At 54.8% G+C, this 19,044-nt stretch overlaps 1 protein-coding gene across 4 annotated transcripts; it reads right to left on the bottom strand.

The window, feature by feature from the left end:
* Window positions 1-2,018: 2,018 nt before the first annotated feature.
* Window positions 2,019-14,500, bottom strand: FNDC4 (fibronectin type III domain containing 4). Of its 4 annotated transcripts, none has more exons than XM_040599003.1 (6): window positions 14,270-14,500; window positions 8,925-9,040; window positions 8,196-8,400; window positions 7,189-7,278; window positions 5,797-5,930; window positions 2,019-3,761 (listed from the first exon to the last, which is right to left on the bottom strand). In XM_040599003.1, the coding sequence occupies exons 1-6, from the start codon at window positions 14,340-14,342 to the stop codon at window positions 3,726-3,728; spliced, it is 654 nt and encodes a 217-aa protein (XP_040454937.1). In that variant the 5' UTR covers window positions 14,343-14,500; the 3' UTR covers window positions 2,019-3,725. The 4 variants fall into 4 exon arrangements, with proteins under 4 accessions (XP_040454937.1, XP_040454938.1, XP_040454939.1 ...); XM_040599004.1 differs by having other exon boundaries at window positions 2,019-3,758; XM_040599005.1 differs by lacking the exon at window positions 2,019-3,761 and adding an exon at window positions 6,524-6,611 and having other exon boundaries at window positions 5,803-5,930.
* Between the last annotated feature and the right edge of the window lie 4,544 nt (window positions 14,501-19,044).

The following is a 19,044-nucleotide window of genomic DNA, read 5'->3' as shown; positions in this document are numbered from 1 at the left end:
GGGCAGCAGAGCTGGTGTCACAGCGAGTGCCATAGGCAGGTGCCGTGGGGAAGGCTTGCAGAGGCTTGGGTCCCTGCAGGTCATTGAAGAGCTGCATGCTTTCTCACTTGTGGTCTTACATGTTGAGGTCGTGGTCTCATGCCTTTCCTCCCACAGCTAAGACCACAGAGCAACCTGTAGGTGTTACTGGGGTGATGAGGGTGAGCGGGTCATTGTCAGGTCCTTGGCTTCTGGTGCCGAGGGATGGCCCACCTGTTGGTGGGGTGGGTTTAACAGCCCATAATGTGGCTTCCTGCATGGGACCAGGATGCTGGGCATCTACACTGTTCTGCCCGTAGTGCTGAGGGGTGCACAGCACTGCTGCTGATGCTGGCATGTGCTGATTGCTCCACTCGCCCTTTCCTCTTGTCCTGTGAATAATTGTTCACCATCTCCTGCCGCTGTGGAGGGCAGTGGGCTCTACAACGCTGCCTGGCAGCTGTCACATCTCCAGACAGAAGTGCTCCAAGCCATTTAACAGCCCCTCTCCCTGGGACTCATGATGCTGCACTGTGCTCTTTGCTGTGACTATGTTGAATGCTGCAGCCCTGTATGGCTTCTTGCAGGGCCTCGTGGGTGCCAGTTCTGCCATTATTCCTGGCCTTAACCAGCTGTTGCTGCAGTGTGTGAACAGCTTCCCTGCTGTGCCCCCATCTCAGCCTTGTGTCTAGGAGAGCTTTTGCCAAGCCTTTTCTGTTTTAGCAATGTACAAGCTAGTGGTGGGTTCATCACCCACATGTGCCAATGCTGTCCAGCACCTATCAAACTGGTGTGTGAGAATTGCTCTGCATAGGCCACGCAGCCCTTTCCTCGTGCCCCTGTAGTGCTGCAGGGCGGGTGGTGTGTGTGTGTCTGTAGGCATGTGCATATCTTGCTCAGTGGCACTGTGCTGGGCATTTGCACTGTCCCGTACTGGTGCTGCCAGGCTCCTTTGTGGAGTGTGTGCTTGTACATACCTCAGAAAATACCTTTGTTCAACATTGCTGCTGCCTTCTGTGCAGCACCCATCTCTGCAGTTCCCTGCCTTCCTGCACTGCCATGGTCTGAGAAAGGAGTGGTAGCTTCGGTTTTTTGAGGGGGGGGTGGTGGTGTGTGTGTGTGGGTTTTTTTTATCAACACTACAACCTGATTTTAGATGTCATTTAATGACTTTTGTGCTCTTTTTTTTTTTTTTATTTGGCCACAACCACTTCATTTTGACATACTTTTTTTTCCTTTTTTTCTTTTCTTTGGTGCCTACCCCAGGTCCTCGACTCCACTGCACAGTCATGCTCCTTGGTTTCTTTGTGTGTGCCTCAGGTCTGCTTAAAGAACTTACAATAGTAGGCATGTGTCTGTTCTGACCCTCCAGGATAGTATCTCTAAACAAACATTTTCCAATTTTCCAGGGCACCAGAGCTTTATAAAAAAACCTTGTGTTTTACTGATAGCCCTAATTCTTTTTAATATACCTCCCTAAAATACAAAAGTTAGCTGGCAAAACAAGGTGCTCTGGCTCTCTGCAGCTACAGCCTTGCTACCTGCAGCCCAAGTTACAGCATGGCAGCACCTGCACCCCACCACCATGGTGCTTTTGCTCCTCAGGTACCCCTCATCTCACCAGACCAGGGAGCAGCACAGCCCCCTCCCACCAGCAGCCTGCTGGGATCTGGCCTCATCCTCCTTCCTGGCCCTGCTGCCAGGGTGTCTCTGCCCTCTGCAGCCTGTTGTGCAGTGAAAGCAGCTGTGATGCCACCCTCAGTGGGACAGTCTGTTAACTGCAGCTTGTCCAGCAGCACAATGTGGCTCAGCATGCAGCACTGGCACTCCCCCGAGGGCCAGAGGTGTGACAGACGGCCTTAAGAGGACTTGCAGCTCTTGCACGCTGTGCAACAACAGGTCTCCTTCTAAGGGCCGTACACATATGTTCCAGAAGTGCTAGTACCCGTACACACGTGCACACACACACACACAGATCTGCAACTCTGCAGGGACAGTTCTGCCTTTGAGCCAGGATGCTTTTATTGAAAAGACCCTGCCACAGGGAGTCACTTGTTCTGTCCCTTCCCTACCTAGTCCTGCAGCAGGAGCTGAGCAGCACCTGGAAGGATGAGTCCTGAAAGTGCTTTTTACTGGGAGGTTTATTCCTGGAAGACGCTAGATCCTGTGATGCTTGAGTCCAGGGCTGCAGAGCCAGCATCCTAGCTCAGTGACAGGCTGCAGAGCAGAGCATGGAGAGAGAGCAGCAGCCAGGGCACCAGCTGCCATCTCTGCAGCAGAAAGCCTCCTCACATCACCCCCTTCCTTCCCCCTGCCGCTGGCAAGAGGGCATGCCCGGGCCTGGCCTCAGCCTCGGACACCGAGCACTGCAGATGCCCAGCGAGAGATCTCTGCCTGCAGGCTCTGCGGAGCAAACAAGCACAGTCCAGGCACCACTACTTCACCAGCCCCAGGGTGGTCAGTGACACGAGCAGGTGGACTGGGCACAAAACAGCGAGCCAGTGGTCCACTAGCTCTAAGCATTCAGGACCAGCCTTTTTCCAACAGGTCTCTGCTACATCAGCCAGCCTGGTGCAGGCCATGGGACTAGCTCCAGGAGTGGGAGCACCAGCAGTGACCACATCCCCGCAAGACAGAAGGAGCCAGGAGGGGGATGTGCCGCTATTGAAGCTAGGGTTCCCAGAGCAGTGATGAGCTCTGCAGCCCACATCCTGCTGAGCCCACCGAGACCCTGTTGGGCCTCACCCCATCATCTCCTCCAGGCAGCGCACTGCCTGCAGGGTGCTCACAGCAGCTCCCCCACAAACAGCTTGAATGTGTCAGGGCTGAGCCCTACTATCGAAATGGCAAAGCCACAGCCATGCCCTGGCACCGCGTGCTCCCATAGCTCTGGGGGGCTCACGCTAGCCCATAGAACAGCTCCAGCCAGCACTCCCTGCCCCAGCTGCGTGCTCTGCAGGCGGGCTAGACACTGCGGCAGCACTAGATCCTCATGCTCACTTGTGTCTTTGTCCCCTGCAGCAGAGAGAGGCCTTGAAGCCCCTGCATGGCCAGGACGGGGTGCAGCAGAGCCCCCTTATGCAGCAGGGATCCACTCCAGCTGTGCTCACTGGGCCCGGCCCCACAGGTAAACCCTCTTACCACCTAGCTGTGACTTCCCTGGCAGCACTGGGGCAAATGCCTGCACTGCCCCATCCCCTCAGTCTCAGGGCCAGAAGGGGAGCAGCTCCCACCCCCAGCAGGCAGCCCTCTGAGCCCAGACACCAGCGGCTGGGAGCAAGGTCTGCCCCGGGCTGGCTGCCGGGCAGGTGGCGGGTACCATGTGGTTGTACCCAGGCCTTTGGCCAAGCCAGCGCATAGGGACATTGCCTCCCCACAAGCCAGCGCACCAGCCTCTCTGCTCCCCTAGACTTGCCCCCCTGTGCTGGTGGTGTGCCCCCCCCCACCCTTTCTCAGCTCCGTGGTCCACAGTGGCAGGGGAGCAGGGCCAGGCATGTGGGATGGGCAGGGCCACGCACTGCATGCACGGCTGGGAGCCGGCTCCATGCACATCCCCGGACAGGTGCCCTCGGGAAAGCGTAAGTTCTGATACGCGGATCTTCGCATGCAGAATTCCAGGCTGGGCACCTGGTGCTGCCTCCTCTTCCAAGGGCTGCTTTGGCTCTGGCAGGACGCCCAGGACCGCAGACACAGAGCTGGCGCTGCACTTACACCTCGATTATATTGACCGAGGGAGACTTCTTCTATGAGAGAAAAAAAACAAACCTGCTTTAAGGCCTTGTTTTGTTAAGTCCCCTGGGATGCAGAGCCCCCAGCCTCCCATGGCAGGTACCACGACCAGCAGTCCTCCTCTGCAAAAACGGCTGCCAGCTGCAGCTGAGCCCTCTGCCCTGAGCTGAGGTATGGGCAAGCTGCAGCAGAGACCTGGCTTCAACATCTCCCTCAGAAGACCAAGTGAGCTAACCCCACCCCCCCAGCATTTCGCATGGATGCAGTCTCCTGCCACAAAGGTTCAGGTAGCTAGCTCAGCTGCATCGCCTGGGTGCCTCTCTCCAGGTGAATCCCTTCAACCACACAGTCACCTCCCCAGGAAGCCTTTCTGCCCACTGCTGTGCCTCAGTGCTCCTGGGTGAACCAGCGCCCACCCCCACCCCATACTCTTCAGCCTCCAGGGCCTGCAGATGGGTGATGACTTCCAGAGGCAGCCATGCTACGCCTGATGCCCTTGCACAGGAGGTAGGTGTAGGGTCAGAACACAAAAGATAAGTGAGGGGGTAGGAGAATGTCTGCCATGGGGCAGAGAACCCAGAAAGCACAGAATGATCAGCATGGAGGGACAGAAGAGGCCTGCTGAGTGCCAGGCACGTCTCACTGCCATGCCCCTCATGACAGCTCCAGAGTGTGCCAAGGGAACTAAAGGCTGCAGGTGGCAAGGTGAATTTTTCTTTAAAACCATTGCAAGCACAAGCAGGCACTTTAACTAAAAGCAACGTGCTCACTGAAGAGCACAGCAGATACGTGAATTCAGAGAAGGTGCTGGGAAAGAAGGGCAGGGGTTCTGGTTGCTGCACATCTGTTTTGTAGCTCAGCCCTTTCACACTGGAGCAAGGCACGTGCACACTGAAGCAGGGCACAGGAGGTGAGTGTCCCCGTGACCACGCTTTATAACAGGGCTCAGATGAACTGCTGCACCATTGCCTGCTACTTTACAGCAGCTTGGCCCTGAAGCCAGGAGGGGAAGCAAATGCAGAACTTTTTCTTTCCTATGCCTCGTTCCCAGCTTTGTAATTAAGGACTGCAAGAATGCAGTGCTGTCACCTTCAAGGATGCCAAAAGTATGGTGAATGCAAAAAAACAAGCTGAGGTGCATCAGCCCTGTACAGGCGAACTTCACAAGCAGCAGGAACAGGCCTTCGCACCTGCCTTTGCAGCCCAGTATGAGCAGGGTCAGTTTGGAGCAGGGATCCAAGAGGGATCTTTTTGGCAAGGAGTAATCAAGAAGCTGGAAAATCTGGAGAACTGGGGCCCTCAAGTCCCAATAGGAAGTTTCTGCTCCTGACATCCACTGGAAACCAAGATGTGGAAGCAGAGGGGCAATGAGGCAACAGAGTGAGTTCCCACTATGGATAGAGGAGGCAGAAGAGACACAAGGGAAAAACCTAATGCAAGGTCCTGTTAGAGCATGTGCATCACTGTTATAAATCACTGTCTTCGTCAAGTAAAAAAGGGAGATGTGTCAGGTGCTGAGGAAAGAGCGAGATGAAAGTACTGCTCCCTCCCATCCACAGCTCAGCACAGTACCTTTGTTAGGGTGGAGAAAGGGCTCTGGGGTCCTTCCAATGAACAACTTGTGTAGTGATGGCCTGGAGCAGGCCTGAGCAAAGGCAGCCATGGACCAGTGCAGCAACTACAAGAACAGCTGCCCAGCCTGACCACCTTCTGCCTAAACTGGCAGGAGCTAGATCTGTGTATGGGATGAAAAGCTGTGCAGCCTTGGAGGGACATGGTAAAGGGGCCGTTACAGTGACAGGACAGGCACCACCTCACAATGTGGGAGCCACCTCAGCTGATACATCCTGCTGTCTCTTCCAGTGTTCCTCCTGCAATCATCCACGGGGCACACACACTGCCCCAGAGAGACCAGGGCTTACTGCACTCTAAACCCCCTCATTTTTTAGGGAGAGGGCATGAGTTGGGATGTTTCTATTTCTGGAGAGAGCCAGAACCGTCCAGGCAGCAAGACACAGCAGACATCACATGCCAGCCCTCCCCACTCACCTTGCTCCGCAGCAGCCCTCCACTGGGTCGCTCTGGCGTGCTGTGCTCCGAGGACGGCTTTGTCTTTTCCTTGTTGTTGTTGGAGTCGTTGTCCTTGATGATGTCATACTGTCTGCAGAAGAGGGCGATCACCGCTGCAGAAAGACAGGGGATGAAGGACTCCTTCATGCTGTCTGCCCCTGTTTTCCCTCCCCACAGCATCCCAGCTGGACAGCAGTCAGGCCCAGGGCACACTGGGGTGCAGGTCACCCACACACTCCACCTGTGTCAGCCTGGACCGCCTCAGGCACCTCTGCACGTGTGGCCAGGCCAGTCTCCTTGGGCAGACAAGGCATGGATGCAGCTAAGGCCATCAGGGCACACGTGAGGTGCTTGGTGCCTACAGCTCAGGGCTCTGAGGCCAAAGGCAGATGTTGAAGCACTCACAGAGGGACAGCCCTTGAGGTCAGCAAGCAGCTGAGTGGGGTTTTGGCGCAGTGCTTGTGACCCTCACAAAAGCTAGCCCTTGGCTTTGTCCTGTCTTGCCAACTGACTGTGGGGTCAGCCACTCTGTCATGGTTTTACGGCACCCATCTCACGCAGCACGCATCCTACACCTTGGGACCCTGGAGCAGTGCTTGGAACCGTAATCATTAGATGTACTGGACCCGTTCCAACCACAGTGCGTTATCACAGCCACCCGCAGACTGGACCTGACTTCTCCCTGCTGGCATTCTGACACACCAACCTGCACAAGGCATAAGCTAGCAGCAGACATCTTGTCTTTTCTTCCGGTGCACTAGAAAAGTGGTCAAGGCCAGGGCAAGGAGCAATTCCTGCAAGGTACCACTAGAAAATCCACATTTACCAGGAAGAGAGTAGGGGACAAATGACTTGCCATTCACAGCAGCTGCATGTGGCCAGTCAGGAGCTGACTTACCTCCTAGGTTTTCCTTGCTCCCAGGCAACATGATGTTTGCTAGAGCACTGGCTTTAATCAGGTGCCGTACAGGAGCAAATCACCCATCTTACACAGCTACTACCGGCCTTGCAGCAATGTTACCGCATGTCGGACAAGCTAGCTAAGGACCAAGTTACACATCAGTTAACATCAGCTGGGATGCTCCCACCCTGTAACTCTGTATTCCTGGGGTCCCACACTGTCTCCTCCTCTTCCAGCACAGCAGCCAGGCTGGCCAGCCCACACACTTCAGGCCACTACTGCTGAGCAGTGGCTGTGGTTGCTCCTTTTACCCCACTGGCTCGAGCTCCTACAAAGACTCAACGGACTTACAGGAAAGGATGCCAGACACATACTAATATGCCTCTGCACTCTTTCAAGCCCCATCTTCTTCATGGACCCTGGATTGCACCACTGCCCCAGCCTGCTGGAACGTTGCTTGTGGCACTCACCTGCCCACATGAGCAGCACAGCCACGATGATGATGATCTCGCCCGTTTGCAGCTGCCTGTCTTTGTCCAGCCCTTCCATGGTGATGTCACCTGCAGAGAAGAGAACCCAAGCAGGGCTGGCAGCAGACACCCTCCCACCAGAACCTACTTCAGGACCAGCAACACCTGAGGATCTCAGAAGGAGCTCCAGAGAAGAGAGACCCACCTCCCCCAAACAAGGATGGGTGTGGGATGACATCTGGGCTCTGGAGAAGACATGCAGCCTGTGGCTTTCCCACATCAGATAAGCCATCCTCACCACCAAAGGCAGTCAGGGATTCTAACTGGTTGTCTGGGTTCAAGTAGGGACTGCACAATGCATGGGAGGAATCACTGAAGTTACTTCCTATGTAGGAACCAGGGCAAGTTAGGAAGGCCCTGAGCTGAACACAAAAGTTCTGAGGTAAGCAAGCCATTCGCTTGCCCTGTTACACTCTTCTCAAGTCCCCCTCTTATGGCTAGTGCTGGAGACAGACCCCTGTGCCCAGCAGACACCCTCTGGGCATCATTGCTCTTGGATTCTTGGATCATCTCTCCCTCATGGAGCAGTATGTAGGCAACCCCAAGGCAAGAAGGCACAGCATGGATATGAGTCGGAAAAGTGGCTGGGGGGCTCTGTCATTTGTCCTTTGATAGCTTGCAGGATGGGAGATCTGAGAGCCTGTTCAACATCTGCTTCCTATGGGCAGCAGCTGAGCAGGCCACAGCAGTTGTCCTGGCCACAGCCTGTTTAGCTGAATAGGGTGACAGGACCGGTGACAGGGGGGCTGTAAACTGGGGCTTGGGGACATCATCATGGCCATAGTGGACACAACAGCAGCCTGTTATGAGCCTGTGCGTCCCAAGCAGCCTGCTGCTCAGGGCAGCGCCTTTCTCACTGGCTGCTGGATCCCTGCCCGTGTGCTGTGGAGACCTTCAGATATGGTCCCACCAGCAGCACCCAGGCAAGCTGGAAGGAGCTGCCTCACCTTGGTTGGAGCTGTTGGAAGGGAGGCGGTCGGTCTCCTTCAGGGTCCGGAAGTGGACACGCTTGCTGGCCTGGCTTTCTCCATACAGGCCGATGCTCTGCACCTGGATGATGTAATCGGCATCCTCTGCCAAGTCCCACAGTACGCAGGCCCGGTTGGTTGTGTTCACCTCCCGGATGAAGCGCTGCATCTGTCCGTCTTGCCGCTGCCAGAGTGAAGAGCTGTCATCCCCAGGAGGCTGTTCCCAGCCGCACCAGGCACAGGCCCCCATCTGCAGGGCTGTGCTGGGCACTCTCCCCTTACTCCTCCCTTCCCGGGCAATCCTCCACCCCTGGGGTGGGCCAGGCTGGCCAGCACTTTGCTATGCAGCATCCCTGTGTGGCCTGAGAGCCAGGCGCCTCCCTGGAGAAGCCACCATCATCTGGGGCTGTGGAGGCAGAGCAAGGCAAGCAAAGAAGGGTTATGCCATGGTTAAAGCACCATCCTTATCCAGACAAATCGCAGGGAAGCCACTGGAGGAACAGCTACCCCCAGTACAGCCCATGCTCTGTTGCCTCCCACCAGAATGGATGGCTCAGACAGGGCACCCTGGCAAGGGCAGCTCAACAGCAGAGATGTCCTCAGGCAGGTGCCAGAGGAGCTCCCAACTGCAGCAAAAGGGCTGACATAGGAGCATACTGGTAATCGGTGAAAGAGGTCCCCAGCCCCCTGGGGACAGAGCCTGGGTACCTGCTGTAGGATGGCATAGCCGATGACCACGTCTCCTTCTGGGACGTCCCAGGAGACGGTGGCAGAGTTTGCCTTCAGCTGCGTCACGGTCACGTTGACAGGGGATGGTGGCCTGTCTGGGTGAGCCAGGGATGGACCAAGGCAAGGCACAGGAAAGAGGCAAAAGAAGATGTCTCAGAACAGGCACTCACCCCTGCACACCACGATGGGGACCCTCTCCAACATCTGCCCATGGCAGCACGTTGGGCAGGGCTACAGGGAACAGCTTCTCCAGTGAATCTGTCCCCAGGAGAGGAGTGGCAGAGCAGGTGCACAAGGCTGAGCCCCCACCAGCAGCAACACATATGTGACGGCATGGTGCTTGCTGGGCTAGTGGGCAGCTGCCCACTGTGTGTGGGGGCAGGTGTGCAGGCACAGAGCTACTCCCTGCCTGCGCAGCTATCCCATGGCTTTGACAGTCTTTGCTCACTGGCCAGGACTCCTCCCTGCCTGGCTGTTGGTGAGAAATGTGCTCACTGCACACCTCACCCTCTGCAGTGTCCTATAGCAGGGAGGGAGGACAAGCTTGCGAGGCATCTGACGGGCTCTTCTCTAAAGGGCTTGCTTGCAGCGGCAGACATAGCCCATTGCTCATAATACATGTTCCACGTAAAAGGCATTAGCAATGCTGACCACGTGCCCAGGCTGCCAGACCCAGCTAAAGACATGAAGGGGCCCCAGCAGGCTCCTTCTACCTTGCAGACATTGAAATGGGAAATGCATGAAAGCCTGTCATGAGCAAAAAAAAGAATTAAGAGTTAGAGACTGTCATGGCAATTTAACCAGTCCCTGCAGCTCAGAATCACATGAAAAGTCTCTGCAGCCTGTCTCAGAGCACTGCAGAGACCCTGCTATCAGAGAGGAGAATGACATTCAGACCAGTTCTTCACAAGGGCATCTGCTTGCAGATCTGAGGGACCTTCACTGCTGCTCAGATGTTCATCTGTTGGAAAGTTTACTTCATTCAGCTCCAGCACTAGCAGTAGCAGAGCTGCCTGGCATGACATGCTCCTGCTCAGCCTGGGCACAGAGTAGATTCTTGGTAAGGAAGTCCCATGTTTCTGCAGGGTTCAGAAAGTGCAAACACATCCTACATTAATGCAATTCTTCAACCAAGACTGTGATGGTAAAATCAGGCTCCTCTAAGCTGTGGGGCTGCCCCGTGGATATGCACATCATAAATGCCTGGCACACCACCCAGAGCTGTGTAGGAAGCAGCCCAGACACAGTATTTATATATCAACTGTGACAGAAAAATGGGGCAGCTTGGAATAAACACACTATGCAACTCAATCTGGCCATCTCAATCTGCCTGGCATTACTCCTTGCTCTAGAGCGGGGAGGAAAACCCAACGCAGAACACAGAGCTGACTTCCCCAGCAGTGAAATGCCATCGGCTGCAAAGCTAGCAGCAACACTCAGCCATTGCTATCCTTCAGAAAGCTGGCCTGACTGACCCATGGTCTGCATCATCACCATTTTGAGACTTCACAGCACTAAGAACATGGCAGAAAACTACACAGGTACACAGATCTGCATACAAAGCCAAATCTTGACTGGAAATTAGACACAGAAGAGCGTGAAGACAGACAGTGAGGCTGTTGTTCATGTGTCCTCTCTCCCTGTAAACAAGACAGCGTCCTGCTACAAGCTACCTGTGTAGCACAAGTTCAGTGCTGTGATTTACACAAATAGAAAGAGCCCCAGAGGGCACCCAAGAACAAGTTAAAAAGACAACTCTAACGCTACCAACCACCACTGTCAGAGTGACAGGGAAAGGTAATTTCTGCAGGTCAGCTATTTAAATGCATGCATTCACATTTGAATATTCCCAGGTCCAGATCAAACCAGGAAAAGGCTGTGATTCCCACTCTGAGAAACGCAGGGCTGTGGTTTGCCAGAGGCAATAAAGACAGATGGAAGGGTCGCCCACAGAGCCCAGGAAATACGTTCTCAGAGAGACACTGGAGCTGAGTGTGTCCTCAGCAGAAGCCTGCCGCATCACCAGGAGATAAAAGTCACTGGAGACAGCATGAACAAGGACATCACAGGATGCTGCACCTTCTCTTTCAGAGCAGAAGCTAGACAACTAGAAAGTATTCAAAGGTACGCTGAACGTCCTTTATCCTATTAAGAATGTGTCTCCTTAGAGTTTTGCCAGTGGGAAACTGGTTCATCACTCTAACCTGTGAAAGCGGGTCTTTGAGCCATGTCCTTATCTGCACACCCTGGTCTCCCACAAGCCAAGAGCAAAATGGGCTGAATAAAGCTCCAGTCCCCAGACCTGGCCACTGACTGGGGCACATGTATACTGCACAGCCAGGAGCTGAGCCCCCAGCAGATGCAGTCTGGTTTTCCACTACTGCCATGGCCAGTGTGCAAGTTAGTTGCACAACCAACAGTTGAGCTGTAGACACCACCCCATCAGCTAGCAAATAACCACGGCCTTGCACTGTCCCAGGCAGAAGCATTTCAAAGTGTGTGGGGAGGAAGGGCTGCAATGTTTTTGTTAGCCTTCAGGCATAAGAAGAACAACTGCCTAAGGCTACCACTATGTCAGCAAATGCAGTGAGGTCAGGAACAGCCTGGGAATCCAATGGTGGAGACTGGTCCCGGGAACCGCTCTGGTCTGAACCAGCCAGTGTGTGCCCAAACCACTCCTGGGCACGGCTCAGGAGTTAGCATGAGCCACGAACCATTCCTAGTAGGTAGCAGATGTGCTCCCCGCTTTGGAACTCATCAGCCTAGTGCTATGGACGTGACCAGATGGTGCCAGCTGGCCTCAGGACAAGAAGAGGACCTGGTGCTTCACAGGATACATCTACAGTAATAAATCAGGTAGCTTTTTACAGCTAACCGAGCGAGAAGAGGTCTGAACATGCCCAAAGGGGATACTTGGACTTTCCGACCTTTAAGTGTACGTGAGGAAATTAAAGGAGGGTCGGCAGGGTCTGACATCTCTGCAACACAGAGTCTGTGGAGGGAGCTTGTAGCAGGCTCCTTGCTCTGCAAAAGAATTTTCTAGGCTTCTGCAGGGACCCCAGCTTGGCCCAGCCCATGTTTTCAGGCAGAGGATGCTGAGACACGGCCCTGAGGCTGAGTCACTCTATGATTTGAGAACAAGGGCAATGCACTGATCCACAAGCCATGCTGCTGGGTCTGCACAGGGCTTGACAGTATTGCTTCAACTGTACTTAGCCAGAGCTTACACAGGCCCTGTGCAGGGACCTTCACTCACTGGCAATGGAAGGGCATCCCTGGGGGGATACCACCCCGGTAACAGACTGCAAAGACAGTACACCCAAAGCCAGCATGATCTGCTGTTACACCTGGAGACATTCCACAAATGGAGAGAAGAGAGGGCAAGAGCACAGTGCATGTGGCTAGTCAGTGCTTCAGACCTCATGCATCGTAAACACACTTTGTGCAGCTCTCCAGGCAAGCAGACCTGAACCTGTGTGACAGCGAGACCTGAAGGTGTCCAGGCTTTAGCTCTTCGTTGGAAAAATGACTGGTCAGTTTGCAGTTCAGCAAACTGGAGCAAATATGTTTCTGGGCACACGGGATTTGCACACCTAGCAGAAAGAGACAAGACAAGAAGTTTCAGAAGTCAAAACCAGAGAAGTTCACCCTAGAAACACAGGGCAATGTTTAATCCCAAGGATATTCCAAAGGAGACCTCACTGGAAGTTGTTACTGCAAGACCTTCAAAGAACAGCTCACACCATAGACAGCTTCGCGTATGATCCCCACGTTAAGCATAACATTCTCCAGCCTGCTCTGCCGCTGAGGTCAGAGTGGTTTCATGCCAGAGCTGTCACCATAAAGATCTGTGAGTGCAAGGGCTCCAAAAAAATGTACTCTCTGAAGCCAACTACTAAAAACATTCCTGCAAAGCCAAGATGCTCCAACACCCTGCTGGACTCTCTGGGGAAAAGCATGCCACAGCTAAGCTCTGCCCAATGCATTAATCACTAATGGTTCTGCATCATTTGTAAGTTATCCAGCTTCACTTTTTATTAAAGCCATGTCAAGACACAAGCACCACCACAGAAAGCAATCACTTACTCAAGGCCTGGTGCACCCTTTTGTCCTGCCAGTACAGCAGCATGTTCCTTTCAGGCCTGCTGAAGAGGTGGGAAGGGTCGGTCCTGAGTGCCGGAGCCAGCAGCGTTGCAGCCCGAGGTGGGGCAGCCGAGCACTGGGCTATATCTGCCACACAGCCTGGCTTCCCAGGTTAGAGAAGAGGCCAGGCAGGTGCGCTTCACCAGCGATGCTGGCAGATGTGGTGCCGCATAGGGACAGGGCACAGCCCCGCTGGCACCCTCCCCACCCTGCTGTGACTCTGCGGGAGGGGACCCCACCTGCACATCGGCCTGTGCCCTTGGGACCGCTGCTCAAGGGCACCCAGATGTTTGCCCAACTTATCCCTGCAGCAGGGAAGTAAGCACCAGGCCGCACAGCTAAAAATAAGTGGCCCCTTTTTAACAACCCTGACTGCATTTCTTCCCGAACCCTTTAAGCCCCGGAGCATCTGTTTTGCAAGGAGACCCAAAACACGGCAGAAAATGTCTGATAATCGCAATTCGGCTTAATCAGGAACCTGACAAGGGCCAAGTAAGACAGCAGAAGCCTGCCACTGACACAGGGCCATGCGGACGAGTCAAGGGAAGAAAGGACGGCGGCGCCCTGCGTGCCCACAGACCTCGGCATCTCAGCAGACACCAGCCCAGCGCAAGCAAGGCAGGCAGGCAGCGTCCCGCTGCAGCCCAGCCCGCAGCCCGGGAGCATCCCTGCCCAGCGGCATCGACTCTCTCAGGACTCGCTGCTCGCTGCTGGGGGGCGAGGACGGGAGCGGGGGGCCGACCCCCGCGGGGGCGCAAGGAGGGCACAGGCGGGAGGCACAAGCGGGAGGCTGCCCGTGCCCCCGGGAGAGCCGGGAGCCCTCCGCGGCCGACAGCCACGGCCAGACGGTGGCACCCCGTCCCGCGGCACGGCCGGCCTGGGGGCCGGGCGCAGCCCCCGGGGGGTGCCCGGGGGCCCGAGGAGGCCGGGCCGGGCCCCAGGTCGCAGCGGCCGAGGCCGCGCCGGGGACGGGGCGAGGCCGGCGGGAGCGGCCGGCGGGGCAGGCCCGGCCCGCAGAAGAGGCCGGCGCACGGCGGGGCACACCGCCCCCTCGCCTGGGGAGAGCCGGCCCCGCGCCCTCGCCCGGTCCCGCCGCAGGCAGCAGCGCGGGCCGACCCGCCGGGCCCCGCGGCAGCGAGCAGGGCCACCGCGGCCCCCGGTCCCGGCCCGGCCGCACTTACTGGCTCGCACGAGGCAGAGGTCGCAGCTGAAGAGCAGCAGGACGGGGTTGAGGAACGCCGAGAAGCGGGACATGGCGGCGGGGCCGGCGCAGGGGCGCCCCCGGACTGCGGCCCCGGCCCGGGCGGCAGCCCTGGCACCGGCCCGGCTCCCTGCGCCGCGGGACGGAGCGGGGCCGAGCCCCGGCCGCAGCGCCCGGTGCGGGGGGTGTGTGGTGGAACGGCTGCCCGGCCCTCCCCCGGCCCCGCTCCGCCCTGCTCCGCCCCCCGAGCGGCACCGCAGCGGCTCCGGCGCCGCCTCCCACCTGCCCCGGTGCCGCCCCCGAGCCGTACCCCGCCCCCCCCCACCCAGCCGTACCCCCGCAGCCGCCGGCGCTGCTCTCGGTGCCCTCCCCCGGTAAGCACGGGTGCCCCACCGCATGCCGCGCCCCCGCCGGTGCCGGCTCTCCCCACGCACTGTGCTCACGCGTCGTGCCCGGCTCAGCCGCCCCCCTCGCCCGGTCCCGGTGTGGCGCGTCGCACGCTCCCGCCCCGCGGGTGTTGGCTCAGGCTGCGCGGCGCTCCCTCGGGTGTCCTGCGCGGGCTGGCGGCGCGCCCTGTCCCTCTGCCGCCGCAGCGATGGCACCCGCGCGTGGAAGGGTGGCCGGCCACTGTGCACGACGGCAGCGTCGGTCTCCAGGGTACTGGAGGGCTTCTGTGCCAGGCGGGCCTCGGGCAGGGCCAACGCTGGCTGTCACCTTGCGGTGCTCACAGCAGAAGGCTTCGTGGCGGAGGGCAGGGCCGTCAGATGTGGCATGGCAGGGCACAAAACAACACAACAAGGGATGGCATAGTGCAGCATGGCATGGCATGACAGGACACAGCACAGCATGGAAGGCTGCCAGAGCTGCTCAGCAGAAGGCAAAAGCAAGACATCGGGGCTGCTGGAAGACCAGAGAGAAGCCTGGGGCTGTTGAAGTTGCTGGGGGCTTCAGTGCTAGGTATTGGTGCTTGCTGCTGCAGCACCAGGCAAGGAATTGGACCCAAACCATCCTCTATTGCCTTACAGGCAGTAAGGTACCGTATTCTGTGGGCAAGAGGGACTAGAATGAGGAGTCAAGCCAAGTGGGAATCTATGAGCTCCCTTGGTTCCAAGGGGCTGCTAAGGTGGCGCAGCCTAGCTGTGACTTTAGGCAGACTTGGGGACTCCTGAGGCTCCTCGCTGTCCAGCTGATGTCCTTTGCTGCCGCCTGTGTTGTCCTGGCTATGGAGCACAGCTGGAGCTCCATAGCAACTAGACCAAGGCCTGGATGTGGTCAGCCTGCCGCAAAGGTACGTTGATGTGTATGTGTGCTTGTGTGGGCACTTGTGGGCACATGCATGCATAGTTCAATGCACTAGGGCCCCTGAAATTCCTTCCCGGTCTCTTTAGAAGATCTTTCCTAGTTATAGGAGAACTGGTCTGTGCTTTGGGGGGAGCTATAGAACATCAGGGTAGTGCTGTTGCCATGGGAAGAATTTAATCTGCAGTATCAGTGTGCAAGGGACAAATTCCAGCCAAGTGGAAACTGAAGCCTGGCAGAACCTAGGTTAACTTTGCAGCTGTATTGATACTGTCAAGTCGGTCACAGGGAAAAACCCACTAAGCCTTGATTTGAAGTTTGAGAAGATGGACATTCTTTATTACAGTGCTGAGAGCACGGGGGAATGTTTCCTCCAAGTGTGCTCACCAAGTTACTCAAGGGTATGCATTATATACAGCAGAGCACTTGCACACTCATAGTGCGTTTCACATTCATTTTCATTCACGTACAGGTTTGGTTACAAGTTTCTCGCTTCTAATGCAAACTAGTACGCATCCTCAGACAGCACTACCGAAGTTTTTTACTGACTACTCACGCTCCCCAAGTGGGGGTTTGCCCTCTTTTGGCAGCGGGGAGGGGGCTATTTGAGTCGGAGGTCACGGTCTCCTACGGCCACAGTTACCTTTGTCCTACTTTCAACCATCTTTCTGTGGATTGCAGCACATTATCAACTCGTCTCCTCTTGTGGCCAGAACTTCCTCACTTGGAGGCTTCTTCCTGCATAACTTATCGATGTCCTTTTCACCATCCATTCTTTGTTTCCCATCTTTCCCAAGGCTGACCCCCTTGATTAAAAATCCCTTCATTTGTCACTTTTAACAACTTTAGAGAGTCAGCTTGGCCTAAACTTTGTGCACAGATTTGTTTAATGTACAGTTAAACACTAAATCAGAGTTTGGTAATTTGGGAGTTTAGACATCTTGTCCCTTATATGGCAAAAGTCTTTCAACATAGTCTGGGACAGATCAAAAGGTTAAGGCCTTTTGCTGAGCCAGCAACCTTCCCTTAACAGAATACTTTGACATAAATGCATATATGGTAGTAGCTATACAGTGTCATCAGTATGGCATATCGGGTGGTGTTTTGGCCCTGTCTAGGTTGTTCAGTGCTGCTTTTCAGGTGCTCTGGGTAGATCAGGAGATTACCTCCTTCCCATGCCGAGCTTCATTGTTGCTGCAGTCAACAGTAGCTAGGACAAAGGTGAGTCTTGCAGGAGCAAAAATCATGGACTCAACGACATATCAATATGGTCCTAGTTGAAGCCCCTTTACTTAAGTTTCTGCAAGCTTATATACAATTTTAATATTCATACACACGTCACATTAATTCTATTGGTTTCATACACTGTTCACATGCTGCTATACAGTTACTAATTGGTTAAAAGCATACAAGTGGTTAGTCCCATCATTAAAATTGTTGACATTCTTGTGGTCATCAGTTCCCAGCTCAGCTCCTGGTTTTCTGCCTGCTTAACTGTCAAAGATCCTGTTTAATTTGTTCCAGGTGTCTTTCTCACTCAACCTTGTGGCCTTGCTGAGCAGATAAAGCTTTTAATCATATCAAGCTGCTAAAGCACCAGTGACTTTTGATAGGCCAGATGTCCCTTTTCTTCCAAATACATTGCCACAGTGAGTCTGATCTTGCTTTTCCAGCACAGTCCTGCTGGAAGGCTCCTTTTCTCTCAATATGTATGTTGGGGAGGGAACTTCAATGAAAGCCAAGGGTAGAGCTGGCAACTGTGAGAATGTGACTGCATGAGGTTTTAGAGGAACAGATTAGTTGTCTCATCTCTGCAAGACCAGTTCTCACTTGATCACTGTCATCGTGGCTTGATCCACACTTGGCTATTGCAGAGCTGGTTGTTAACCTGATGGTTGGTGTTAATATTGACCACTCCACAGCTTGTCTTTGCCACCAAAGCCAAGGACTCTTTGTCACTGGCTGTTCTGTAGCATAGGTTCCTCTGTTCAGGCAGCTCAGAGAGTAGCTGGAATAAATGTGTGCACTGATGTCAAACAGCTTCTGGTCATACTGCAGCTGTAACCCAAATAACCTAGGTCAAGTTCTTCCTCCTGTATCCTCCTGTACACTGAATCATTGGCTTAACTTCATACCATGATTTTTTCTATTTGTAATTGACCTCTTTTATTTGTTTTATTTGCATTTTAGTGGATTAGTTATTTTACATGCATACTAAGCTGTTACATCAGCCCCTCCTGTTGTTACCAGCACCATGTAGCTCCCTGCTACACATGCTACATGTGCTCTACTGGACATTTCTCAGTATGTTCTTGCCACACATAAGCAGCATGTCTCACAGCCTTTGGAGCACAATCTTGAACACTGACATGTTGTCTAGTTGCTTATCAGTTGCATGGTTTGAATCCCTTCAGTTCAGACTGCAGAGCTGCAGTAGTTACTCATTTGCTCCCTGGCTTGCCCAACTTTACCCTAGCCTGCATATGTGTGGTCAGGTGAAGATGACATGGCAACTTTTAAAAGACATTATTTGGAAAGCTCAGCACCGTAGGCATTAGGTATCTGTGACTAATGCTGTTCTTTGATAGCAGACCCAAGTGTCCATTAGCACTGTGGGACAGTTTATTCTGCATCCTCCATCTCCTACCCCCCACCCCCCCAAGCCACTTTCAAGGCATTAGGTTTCTTGCCTCCTTTCCCCATGCTCCGGGCTGCAACTCTATTGCTCATGCAGGAGGAGAATCATGCTGTGGTCAGTGGAAATTTATATCTGACCACCCTTGGTCACCACTGTTGGCTGAGCGGCATTCCCAGGCTTCATACACCCACCAGACCAGTTGTCCTGGACACAGGAAAGGACATGCCGTGCCTCTCAGGGCAATTCTGTGAGCGTAGCAACCATCTCTCTCCAGAGCTACACCATCCCCTTGTGTGCTGCACTGGGGAAGGGCTCTATGACTGTGCATGGGGAGAAGCATGGTTTGCTTTGGGAGCAGAGGAGAGCATTTGTATCTGTGGGTTTAGTCTATAAATTATAAATACTTAGAGTGCAAACTCTCCACACATATTTTATTATCATTTCAGTGTTTGGGTTTTTGGCTGGGCAAAATTAAATTTGCAATCACAAATCAAGACCTAATACATCCAAATTGTATTATATGCCTTGCAGTGCCTTGTACTTGGAATTCAGTGGGGAAATCCAGCAGCAGGCTTGAGATCCCATCCTCCTCACCCCTGCAGCCTGGGCTGCAGACACCACAGCCCCAGTTCCCTTCAGTTTCGCTCCCTGCCTGCCAGAGGAGGCATTGTAAGTCCCAGTGGACCAGCTGACTCACCCCTGGCCGCCCCCCACAGAGTGCTCTGCTCACCAACCAGCCCTCCTGCCTGTCTGCATTTTGGCATGTGCTGTTGTGCTGCTCTCCTCTCCACTAGTACCAGCTGGCCCATGAGCAAAAG

Source organism: Falco naumanni, chromosome 6 (genome assembly GCF_017639655.2).
Source record: "Falco naumanni isolate bFalNau1 chromosome 6, bFalNau1.pat, whole genome shotgun sequence".
In the NCBI taxonomy this organism is placed as follows: Eukaryota; Metazoa; Chordata; class Aves; order Falconiformes; family Falconidae; genus Falco; species Falco naumanni.
The sequence above is the reverse complement of the archived record's forward strand: the minus strand, read 5'-3'. Positions and strand labels throughout refer to the sequence as shown.

Excerpts from the sequence above, each read along its gene's own strand:
- FNDC4 (XM_040599002.1), bottom strand. The coding sequence starts at position 14,342 with ATGTCCCGCTTCTCGGCGTTCCTCAACCCCGTCCTGCTGCTCTTCAGC. Across the intron at positions 9,041-14,269 it reads CCTCTGCCTCGTGCGAGCCA|ACAGGCCACCATCCCCTGTC; the intron begins GTAAGTGCGGCC and ends TGGCTCACCCAG. Across the intron at positions 8,401-8,924 it reads GCTATGCCATCCTACAGCAG|CGGCAAGACGGACAGATGCA; the intron begins GTACCCAGGCTC and ends TCACTCTGGCAG.